A 12,047-nucleotide genomic window follows, 5' to 3' on the forward strand; every position below is an offset into this window, starting at 1 on the left:
TTGTGTTTGATCCATGGACTGTGTGATGGGACAGTGTGGACGGTGCTACATTCTCTGTCTGATCCGGGGAGTCTGTGATGGGACGGTGCGACGGGAGCTTCACACTGTGACTGATCTGGAAGGTGTGTGATTTCGACTGCGTTGAAGGAGCTTCACTCTGTTACTAATCCCGGGAGTGTGTGATGGGATGCTGTGGAGGAAGTTTCACTCTGTGTCTGACACAAGAATTTTGTAATGAGACAAATCTTACTTAGATCTTATCAATGTCTGATCCTGGGAATGTATCATGGGATGGTGTGGAGGGAAATTTTTATGCCTGACCCTGTGACTCTGTAATCGAACGGTGAGGAGGGAACTTCACTGTGTCTTATCCGGGGAGTGTGTGAAGAACTGCATCGAGGGAGCTTCACTCTGTGTCTGGGCTTGGGTGTGTGTGTGTTGGGACAGTGTGGAGGGAGCTTCATTCTGTGTCTGACACAAGAATTTTGTAATGGGACGAATTGGAGATAGATTTCCTCAATGTCTGACTCTGGGAGGGTATCATGGGATGGTGTGGAGGAATTCTCTGTGTCTGACCCTGTAAATGTGAGGAGGGAGCTTCTGTCTGTGTCTTATCCGGGGAGTGTGTAAAGGGCAGCATCGAGGGAGCTTCACTCTGTTTCTGACCTGGGAGTGTGTGATGGGTTGGTGCGGAGGGAGCTTCTCTCGGTGATTGACCCCAGGGTGCTTGATGGGATGGTGTGGTGGTAGCTGCTCTCAGTTTCTGACCCAGGGACTATTTGATGGGTCGCTGATCGACCCTACGACACAGACCGCGACTGAAACCAGTTCGATTAGAACCGTCGGGAATTATACCTGGCGCACGGCCATTAACGGGAAGGGCAGGAGTTAAATGGGAGGGTGGGGAATCGGCCAAAAATGTTTCCATCCTTCGGGCGGGGAGGTTCACACATTCAGATGTTCACACGGACACTGTCAGTCCAGGTCTGGGTTCCAGAAGAGATCTCAGTTCCTTCCACTTGGTCTCACTGAACCGATTCCCCCTCAGCCTGAAACAGATGGAAGAATAAAGATGAAATAAACAGATTACACAACAGTGTCAGTAACAGTGGACTGGGGTTAATGTTTCAACAACACTCACAGACAAATATCACCAGAAAACCCGCGGATCCGCTAATATTTTATCACATTGAACATTAACAAAATCACTCACTCGATCCAATCCAGACTCGGGAGGGTCAGTATGAGGTCTCGGAGAGCGGGGACAGATCGGTCTGTGAGCGAGTTCCATCCCAGGTCCAGCTCTGTCAGTAATGGGTTTATACTGAGAGCGGAGATGAGATCCTCGGCACCAGAATCTGTGAGACCGACACCCCCCAGCCTGGGAATGAGAAAGAGAGTGAGGGTGAAGGACACAGAGACACAGGAGACGGTACAAATCCCCAGTGTTTATCAACACAATTACTGGTCACATTAATGTTCAGTGTCAGACACCCAGTGACTGTAAACACAATCTCCCACAGTCTGGTACTTACCCCAGTTTCTGTATTTTACACTCTGGGTTCCTCAGAGCTGCGGACACCAGTTTCACTCCTGAATCTCTCAGTTTATTGTGCCCAATTCTAAACGCAAACAGACAAATTGATGAACAAAGTGATTCAAACCGTGGGTCTGAGGGAATTTCTCTCACTGGGATATTTCAGGAAACACTAAACCCTTCAGTAAATCACTGATCGGAGTTTCCATCGCTGTCAATGTCCCTCACTGCCCAGCTCCAGGGTATTCACCGAATGTCAGTAATGTAGTCTGTCGGTGTGACTTTGTGAACTCCACATATTCTGTCTCATTCCCCGATGGTTAGAAAAGTGTTCCTGACGTGAGAGGGTAGGAAGCGGGAAGGGTAAGAGAGATCCCACAGGACGAAGGGGGATGGGGAAGAGAGATCCCACAGGAGGAAGGGGGATGGGGAAGAGAGATCCCACAGAAAGAAACCAATGGGAAAAGATAATCCTACAAGACGAGAGAATGCAGAAATAGATTGCAAGCGAGGGTGTGCCTGAACTGTGGAGAGGAAATGTGCCCATGGGTATCTGGTACTGACCAAAGTCACACAGGTGGACTGATGGTGATAGCCACGCATGGAGAAGGGCAGGGGAGAACAATCTCACAATGGTATTTCTTTTCTTCTCACTGGTATAGTCCCCTGACGGTCTCTTGTCCCTCACCGGGAAGTGTGTGTGAATCTCTGACCCACCTGCTGCTGACAGTGTCAGTATCACTGAGAAGGAATATTGTCAATGGACGTGTCACAGGCAGCGAGAAACACGGCCATTCTTGTGATTTACTACTATTAAAGCAACGGCTGTTGTTCACGGGTCATTTGTCGCAATTCTTCACAATCAGATTTACTACAGTCTTACCCAAATTCCTTTACATTGAAACAACACAATGGAATAGTTTCACCATTCAGAGAGATTCAAGTTACCTCAAAGCTTGGCACTTGTGCAGCCCTGGTCCCAGCCGCTGGATTCCTTCACACTGAATGTGGCAGCCAGCCAGGTTGAGGTGTTTTATTGTATCACAGAGTCCGATGACATGAGACAGGACCGCGCAGTCAATCGGGGTCAGTGTCATTCCACTGAATGAAAGTGTTTCCACTGATCCCAGCGTATCCTGAGCCAGTCCACGATTCTGAGACTCAAACAGGTAGTGCAATGTGTTCAGGAGGCTCCTTTTACCAGCATTACTCCATGTGTTTCCACTCTGACGTTTAACCTCCTCCTTCACCCAGTCAATCACCCGGCAGGTTGTTTGATGAGGAAATGGACCCAGAAATTCCTCCAGACCCCGAGCTGTCATTGGGGAGGAGAGACCAGCAATAAAACGGAGAAATACCTCAAATCGCCCATCAGTCGTGTTGCGGGCTTCAGTGAGGAATTTCAGGATATCCCTGGGATGTGGATCCAGGAATTGTGCGACTGCAGCTACAAACTCTTGGATGGTGAGGTGTGGGAATGTGTACACCACGCTCCGGGCAGAATCCTCTCTCTCCAAAAGCCCCATCAGTAATCCAGACAGGAACTGGGAAGGATGCAGATTGTAGTTGATCATATCTACATCTGTAAACAGAATCTTCTTCTCGGACACTCCTCTGAAGGCCATCTGACCAACCCTGAGTAACACATCACGGGGGTTCTCAATCTCACGGCCGTGGTTTTTCAGGATGTTGTAAGTATAGTAGGAGTACAGTTGGGTGATGGTCTTGGGAACTCGCTGCGGGTCCCTGACCCTTTGTGTGAAGAAGGGGCCCAGTGCCTGAGCGAGGACACAGCAGTAGGAGGGGTTGCAGCTCATGGTGTACAGGATCTCGTTCTTCTTCACGTGTTTGAAAACAGCTGCTGCCACCGTCTCATCTTCAAAATGTTTGATGCAATATTCCTTCCGTTCCTCACCAACAAATCCCAGGATTTCAGCCCGGACACTGATGTCTGCCTTTTCCAATAAATGTAATGCTGTGGGTCGGGTGGTCACCAGCACTGAACACCCTGGGAGCAGCTTGTGCTGGATTAAACTGTACACAATGTCCGACACCCTGCATTTGAATTCAGGATTTGGGCAGACATTCTGTGATTCTGTGTCTCTCTGACTGTCAGCAAAATTGATCCTGTCCTTGAATTCATCCAAACCATCGAATATAAACAACAATCCCTCTGGGTTCTTCCAGACCTCTCTCAAGGAATTCCCAAAGTAAGGATACTGATCCAGAATCAGTTCCCTCAGGTTTATTCTGCAGTTTATGGAGTTTAAATCCCGGAATTTGAAACTAAAGACAAACTGGAATAGTTGGTTTATTTTCCCCGTGGCCCAGTCATATACAGTCTTTTGTACCAGTGTTGTTTTCCCAATCCCTGGGACTCCGGCCACTGCTGCAGAAATCCCGGATTTGTTTCCAAAGAAAGAGCTTTTCAATTTTTGAACAAAGCTCCTCTTGAATAACTGATCAATCCAGATTTTTTCCAGCTTTCCGCAGAGATGTTTTTCTCTCCACTCCTCGTGGTCTCTGCCTCTTGCCAGCAGGTCATGTTCCACCAGGGTCTGATCTTGAACAGTAGAAATGACCGTGAGCTCAACGTATCGATCAACCAGCTGGAAAATCTTCACCTTGTCCTGCGTCAGTATCGTGTTCACTCTCAGTTTCTCTGTTTGCCCGTGCAGAATTTCCATGTGCTTCCATCGAACATCTTGGGACAGACAGAAAAAGATCGTCAATGTCTGAATTGATGAAGAGCACTGAACATAGCTGCCTTAACAAGAAAAATGTTCAAGACATTGTTTGGGTGAAATAGGGAGCTCAGAGATAAGTGTGTCTGGAAGTGAACGATGGCCCAGAAACATTTCTGATCTGATTCAGATATGTAGTTAAAGGCTCCCCCTCCCATCTGTTCGTAATTTTCAGATGGTCCAGCGAGCACCAAGTGCACAAGTGATTCTGGAGAGGAGAGTGTTGTGTGGGGCGGTGGTTTCACTGCTTTCACTGCTCAGCTTCCGCTCAACTGTGCAACACCGCAGGGGGGGTAACAGTGGAGGGGAGGAACAATTTACTTGCTCAACTCTTTTTACTTTTCTCACAATGGGCCTGATGCTCTTGACACGCCTTTAGGTTAAGCTGTCAATACTGACCCACAGAAAAGGAACATAATCTTGGTTTCCATTTCCAGTCTGAGCCAGTCACGGTGTAACATCCTTGAACCGAGGAGCTGGTACGTGAACTCGGGCAATTCCCCGATGTCCGCAGAGGAATAACATCAAATCTCGGCCCCACTTTAGTTCTGAGCAGTGTTACTTCCCTTGCTGGCGTTGGATGTTCCAATCGGAACAGTTTGGATTCAGTTTTGTCAAATCTCGGGATATTCGACGTTAGTGAAAGAGGAGCGCTGAGGCTTCCTCTCTGACCAACTGTAATGTCTGCTATAAAACTCATAGAGGCCTCTGGGTGCACAGCCCGAGACCTGGAAGGTGCCGGGCTTTGTAGCAGATACAAATGGTTTCCTGTCCTGCAGCCAGAGCAACAAAAAACCTGCCTCCTAGATTCTGACAGTCTCTAAACAAGCCTCAAGAGACAGGTATTCAGACTCTCAGAGTGAAATAAAGATTTGAGATTTTCGTTCCATCGCTTACCTTTCAGATGCGTGGGCACTTCACATAAATCTTGGTCAGTGTCCATGTAGGCGAACCTGTTCAAACAGATTAACCTGCATGAAGTCTGTTCTGTGTAATACTGTAAATTCATCAGCATTTACATCTGTAACACATAGTGTATTGTTCACCGTACCACGTTCCCATATTTCATTCAATATCCTGCTCAGCTTCGGTAAATGGTGATGTAGTTTCACAAAGGATGCCCACATCACCCTCCGGGCCCCGGAGCCCTTTTCCATCACCAGATCCAGGAGGAGTTTGGATGCGCCCGCTTGGTTTCCCTTCTCCGCGAGCTCAGTCACACTCTGTAATGAACAACGGGGAATCTATTGAGGAGCGGAGGGAAGGGTACAAATCTACCCTGAACATGGACTGACCCAGAACATTCTGCTCGCCGCATATCACTAACTGCCATTGAAGAGTTCACAGCGGGGGAGAAATTTTTAAAGAAGCGAGCAGGGTCAGTCTGGACTTACCGCATGCCACAGATTGTGGGGTAATTATCAAATTGGCAAGGTTTAAGCGGAGCAGACATAGTGTGAGTGAGCCAGAGATAGAGTGGGGAGTTGTGTCTTTGTGCCAGAGGGGGAGAGGCGAGACTGTAGGTAGATTTTTGGCAATATTTTACCGCTTTTTCACGGTGAGAACAGCGGGAATGCCAGGCAGGATCATGGAATGCTCTTCCTACGGGGTGTGGCAAGGATAGGGAGACCTCCATTGTCTCTGACAACTGCACCTTCAGGAAGTGCACCCAGTTGCAGCTTCTTACAGACTGTGCTAAGGAATTGGAGCTGGAGCTGGATGAGCCCAGGGTAATTCAGGAGACTGAGAGGTTGACTGACAGGCTCTACAGGGAGGGAGCTATACACAAGGCGCAGGACACAGGTAACTGGGTGACGTCAGGACTGGTAAAGGGGATAGGAAGCCACTGCAGGTAACTCCTCTGTAACAGGTATATGGCTTTCTGTTTCCGGGTACGGCCTAGCAGAGGAAAACCACTGCGATTATGCCTTTGACACTGAGTTTGCTCTTGTGACTCAAAAGGGGTGAGAAGAATGAGCTGCGCTGACAGGGGGAATTTAATGATTAAGAGGACACACTGGAGATCCTGTTGATGAGAACAAGATTTCTGGATGGTGTGTTGTCACAGCCAGCGATATCTCGCATCGAGTCTGAAACTTTCTTAACGACACGGCGAGCAGCCGGCGGTCGTGCTCCACGTGGTCCATGACAAGAGTAGGAAGTGTGATGAGGTCCTGCAAAGTGAGTACATGGAGTTAGATGCTAAGCTGAAGTGCAGAACTTCCAGGGTTGTGTTATCAGTATTGCTACCCGTACCACGTGCTAGTGAGGCCTGAAACAGGACGATAATACAGTCTACGTGTGGCTGATGAAATGGTGCATGATCGAGGGCTTGAGATGTTTGAATGATTGGGCTCTCTTCCAAGTAATATGGGACCTGGACAGACATAATCGTTTTGCACCCGAACTGGAGGGGGACTGATACCCTTGCGGGAAGGGTTGTTAGCGCTCCATTGGGAGACGATAAACTTGAGTTGCGGGGTGGGGAGGAGGGGTAAGGTGAAGAACCAGAGTGGATAATGGAATGGTTGTGTGGGAAAGATGTTGTTAAGCCGACGTACAAGGTCAGCAAACTACAGGATGAATTAGGTGAAACTAATGTTCCGAGTTGTGAGTATTGTGGGAAAGGCAGCTGAGTTTAGAGCATGGATCAGCACATTGAGTTACAGCATTGTAGCCATTAATGTAATTTTGGTTGCAGGAGGTGCAGGACCGGCAGCTCAGCATTCCAGGGTTCCGTTGTGTTAGACACGATTCGATAGAGCGGGAGGGATTTCAAATGGAGAGTGGCATAACTCGTCAGGAAAAAATGCTCCTGCATTGCTCAGACAGGACAAATTGGATAGCTGGTCCACTGAGACCACATGGGTGAAACTACGGATTAAGAAAGGGATGACCACGTTAGTGGGACGATATTACAGAGCACCCAAGAGTCAATGGGATTTAGATGAACAAATATGTAGAGATATCACAGAAACAAGAAACAAAAGGTTCTGATGGTAGATAATTTTAACTTTCCATTTAGTGACTGGGACACCCATATTTTAAAGGACTGGATGGGATAGTGTATGACAAATGTTTTCAAGTTTCTGGGATCAATATATTGAGATCACAACTATAGACAGTGCATACAAGAATTCTATTAGGGAACAGGACATCGCGGGTAGCAGAGGTGTGTGCAGCGGAACATTTTGCATCTGGTGATCATAATGCCATCACTTTAAAGATCATTATGGAAAAGGATAGGTCTGGTCCGGTTAAGATTCTAAATTGCAGAAAGGCCAATTTTTATGGTATCAGAAAGAATCAGACGAAAGTGGATGGGGACATGTTGTTTTCTGGTACAGTTGTTCTTGGTAAGTGCGAGGCCTCCAAAACTGAGATCTTGGTGTCCTTGTTCATCAGTCACTGAAAGTAAGCATGCAGGTACAGCAGGCAGTGAAGAAAGCTAATGGCATATTGGCTTTCATAGCAAGGGGAGTTGAGTATAGGAGCAAAGAGGTCCTTCCTCAGTTGTACGGGGCCCTGGTGAGACCACATCTGGAGTATTGTGCGCAGTTTTGTTCTCCAAATTTGAGAAAGGACATTCTTGCTATTGAGTGAGTGCAGCGGACGTTCACGAGGTTAATTCCCAGGATGGCGGGACTGTCATATGCTGAAAGATTGGAGCGACTGGGCTTGTATACACTGGAATTCAGCAGGACAAGAGGGGATGATAGGGCATCTGATTGAAACATATAAGATTATTAAGGGATTGGACACGCTAGAGGCAGGAAACATGTTCCCGATGTTGGGGGAATCCAGAACCAGAGGCCACAATTGAAGAATAAGGGGTAGGCCATTTAAAACCGAGTTGAGGAAAAACTTTTTCACCCAGAGAGTTGTGGATCTGTGGAATGCTCTGCTTCAGAAGGCAGTGGAGGCCAATTCTCTGGATGCTTTCAAGAAAGAGTTAGATAAAACTCTTAATGATAGCGGATTCAAGGGATATGGAGTGAAGGCAGGAACGGGGTACTGATTGTGGATGATCAGACATGATCACAGTGAGTGGTGGTGCTGGCTCGAAAGGCCGAATGGCCTACTCCTGCACCTATTGTCTATTGTTGGGATATTGATCAAAAAAGGGTCAGCAGTTCAAATGAGAGACGATAGCCAGTGTTGCCTGGTCAAGTGAAAATGGAGTTGAAGGTAGACTCGAGAAATGAGCTGAGAAATAAGCCACTATGTATTTGATCTGTGGGATACCTGGGGGTCATCAAGAGAATACAAACTGATGAATGGACATTAAGATCGAGCATTGGGAACAAGATGTGATGGCAGACAGAGTGGTGTAAAGTAGTTCCCTGTCCACTTGCAATGTCCGTCAAGTGTCACATCACTAAAGCTGTCAACTGTCAATCATTGTCTGTATCCTAATGGGTCTACAAATGTAAACACGAGGAATTCTGCAGATGCTGGAAATTCAAGCAACACACATCAAAGTTGCTGGTGAACGCAGCAGGCCAGGCAGCATTTCTAGGAAGAGGTGCAGTCGACGTTTCGGGCTGAGACCCTTCGTCAGGACTAACTGAAGGAAGAGCTAGTAAGAGATTTGAAAGTGGGAGGGGGAGGGGGAGATGTAAAATGATAGGAGAAGACAGGAGGGTGGGGGGGATGGAGCCAAGAGCTGGACAGGTGATTGGCAAAAGGGATCTGAGAGGATCATGGTACAGGAGGCCCAGGCAGAAAGAAAAGGGGGAGGGGGGAAAACCCAGAGGATGGGCAAGGGGTATAGTCAGAGGGACCGAGGGAGAAAAAGGAGAGAGAGAGAGAGAGAAAGCACGTCTTCCTAGAGATGCTGCCTGGCCTGCTGCGTTCACCAGCAACTTTGATGTGTGTTGCTTGGATCTAAAAATGAACGTGTTCAGAAAATTAGAGACAGGCTTGTATTGCTGAATAAAGTTTCATGGTTTCTGCAAACGAAAGCTCTATTCTTGATGTTGACCACAAGCATCTCAGGATTTTCATAGCCCAGAGTTGCCGTTGCACCGGCTCTGTCAGTCTGTAATAGATTCAGTAGAATCTACACTCAGTCTATGTTCCTTCCACTTACCTGATACTCTCGCCCAGTGAAGTGATCTTCGCCCATTAACATGAAGCTGATTCCCTCCACACCCTCCTCAATCGCCTGCTCCAGTCGCTCCATGTAGAATCTCATCAACCGGAACAGGTGGTGATCCTCACAATGTGACAGGAAGGCGGAGAATGCGGAGTTCAGGTCTGTAGTCAGTCACAGATCATAAAATAGTAGAGTGTACCATGCGTATGGGACACGATGCCAACTTAAACCCATCCCATCTTCAGGAACATGGTCAATATCCTTCCATTCTCAGCCTACTCATGAGTTGAAACACCTCTCAGATGCTCTGGGTATCTGTTTCCAGTCCCTCCCTAGGCAGCACATTCCAGCCACCAATCACTGTCTGTGGAAAACATGCGTCCTAAATCCCCTTTCAACTTTATCCTCTAACTTTAAACCTATTCCCTCTGGTATTTGTGATGAAACCCGTCTGCACCCTCTCCAGACCGCTCACATCATTCTCATGGTGTGGTTACCAGATTTGTGCACAATACTGAAATTGTCTCTTAACCAACGTTCATCCAGTTACAGCCCAACTTTTACAAATACCTCAACTCATCGCTACTAATTGTGTTGCCACTTTCAGGGAGCTGTGCACTTGCATCACAAGACCCGTCCGTACATCATTCTTATTCACTGTGCACATCGGCCGCCAACTTGACCTCTCAGAGTGCAGCCGCTCCCATTTGCCCGAATTAACTGTACCTGGAGACTCTCCGCTCGTATTTCTGATTGGATGCTGAACAATTTCACAACAGTCCCAAATTTACTCAACTCCGCCAATTCTGTAAATCGACGAATCAGCCCACCCATGTGGTTTTACAAAGTACATCATTTTGAACAATACATAGTTTATTATTAATTTATTTACATCACACACGACGCATGGCAAGACAGTGATCTTTGAGGACACTACCGGTCACAGACCTTCAGCCAGAATAACGCTCCTGCAGTCCTGAGTCTATTTTATGAGCCCAAGACAACTTTGAAATCAATGTACAAATTCTCTGATTAAGATTCCTCAAGCCGAAACGTCGATAGTTAATTTCTCTCTATAGATGCTACTTGACCTGCTGAGCTCCTCCAGCACTTTGTGCCGTGCCTTCTCTGCTTAACATTTTGTTTTACTTTACTCCTATTCGCCAAGGATATTTCATTTCTTCGGTAGCCACCACGCCCCCCCTCCCGCCCCGCCAGAAACCCTGTTTAAAATTTCTCCTTTTCACTGTCTCCCGCACCCAGCCCATTCTCCCAAAATATAATGTTCTTTAACTCGGCCACAGAAAATAGACACCGGAAACTCCCCTCACCTCCACTGAGCAACAACTCGAAAATCCAGGGAGAATTGACCATTGTCCGTCCAAAAAAGAAAACAACATTTTTCCTCTCACTGGCTGTTGGAGGCATTTCCCACATCAGGATGTACCAAATACTGACAGAAATTCTGTCTGTTCCCTGGACTGTTACATTGCCCGGTGCTGTATTCCTGTCTGAATTTCGCCCATACCCACCTTAACCATATAACCATATAACAATTACAGCACGGAAATAGGCCATCTCGACCCTTCTCGTCCGTGAAGGACTCTTACTCTCACCGAGTCCCACCGACCTGCACTCAGTCTGTAACCCTCCATTCCCTTCCTGTCCATATATCTATCCAACTTAACATTAAACGACAATATCGAACCTGCCTCAACCACTTCTGCTGGAAGCTCGTTCCACACAGCCACCACTGTCTGAGTAAAGAAGTTCCCCCTCATGTTACCCCTAAACTTTTCTCCCTTAACTCTCAACTCAGGAGCTCCTTCTCCTTTTACTCGGGTGAAGATTTGCCTGGTGAGCGGAGTGGTTCGACCATTCCCGTTGTTAGGTCCTGCGCTGAACCTGATGAATTGCTCCAGTGCTCAAGGTCGCTTTACCAAGAGGATCAATGACCCCCGTTTGATGTACTTTCTCTCTGCGCCTTTAGCGCCCAGGTTTATTCCTCTGAACTATCTACACCTGCATCATAAGGACAGAGTCTTCATGGGAAAGAGCCAGGTGAGCATACCTGTGTCCATTCTGACTCTGACTGACGTTGGTTGATGGTCGTTTCCTTGTCTGCAAGAATGCACCACCTGCTGGCGATGATCTGAATTACACAAATAAAGCAGAGTGAGTCAGTTGCTGTCCCCTTCAATTTTAAAACACTCCTGTAAGGTTGCTGCTCCGTCTCCTACATTCCAAGGAATAAAGACATTCCAGGGATTAAAGACATCCTCTCTCCAGATTGTGGCCATCCTTTCCTCAGAATAGAGGCCTTCTGGCCTTTACAACATGCTCGCAAATCTTCTCTGCACTCTTTCCACTTTAACCAAGTCTTTTCAAACATATAGCGTCTAGAACTATACTTTGTACTGTTAACACTGTCTCACCAACGACTTATACAACGGCCCCATAGCGGCTAACACAACTCTTTACAGTTCGAACGACCCGGCTTCCATTTCCGCCGCTGTCTGTAAGAGTTTGCAGGTTCTCACTGTGATCGCATGGGTTTTCTCCGAGTGATCCGGTTTTCCCCACAGTCTCAAGATGTACCGCTGGGCAGGTTAATTGGTCATTGTAAATTGTCCTGTGATAAGACTAGGATTAAATCTTGGGACTTAAT

The 12,047-nt window shown here is 47.3% G+C and overlaps 1 protein-coding gene across 1 annotated transcript; it reads right to left on the bottom strand.

Moving 5' to 3' along the window:
• Positions 1-953: 953 nt before the first annotated feature.
• LOC140207989 (protein NLRC3-like) lies at positions 954-11,838 on the bottom strand. Its single transcript, XM_072276521.1, has 9 exons — positions 11,815-11,838; positions 11,451-11,531; positions 9,374-9,544; positions 5,328-5,504; positions 5,179-5,263; positions 2,486-4,241; positions 1,536-1,622; positions 1,214-1,381; positions 954-1,049 (listed from the first exon to the last, which is right to left on the bottom strand). Exons 1-9 carry the CDS (start codon positions 11,836-11,838, stop codon positions 962-964), a joined length of 2,637 nt encoding a protein of 878 aa, XP_072132622.1. The 3' UTR covers positions 954-961.
• Between the last annotated feature and the right edge of the window lie 209 nt (positions 11,839-12,047).

Source organism: Mobula birostris, chromosome 13 (assembly GCF_030028105.1).
Source record: "Mobula birostris isolate sMobBir1 chromosome 13, sMobBir1.hap1, whole genome shotgun sequence".
Taxonomy (NCBI): Eukaryota; Metazoa; Chordata; class Chondrichthyes; order Myliobatiformes; family Myliobatidae; genus Mobula; species Mobula birostris.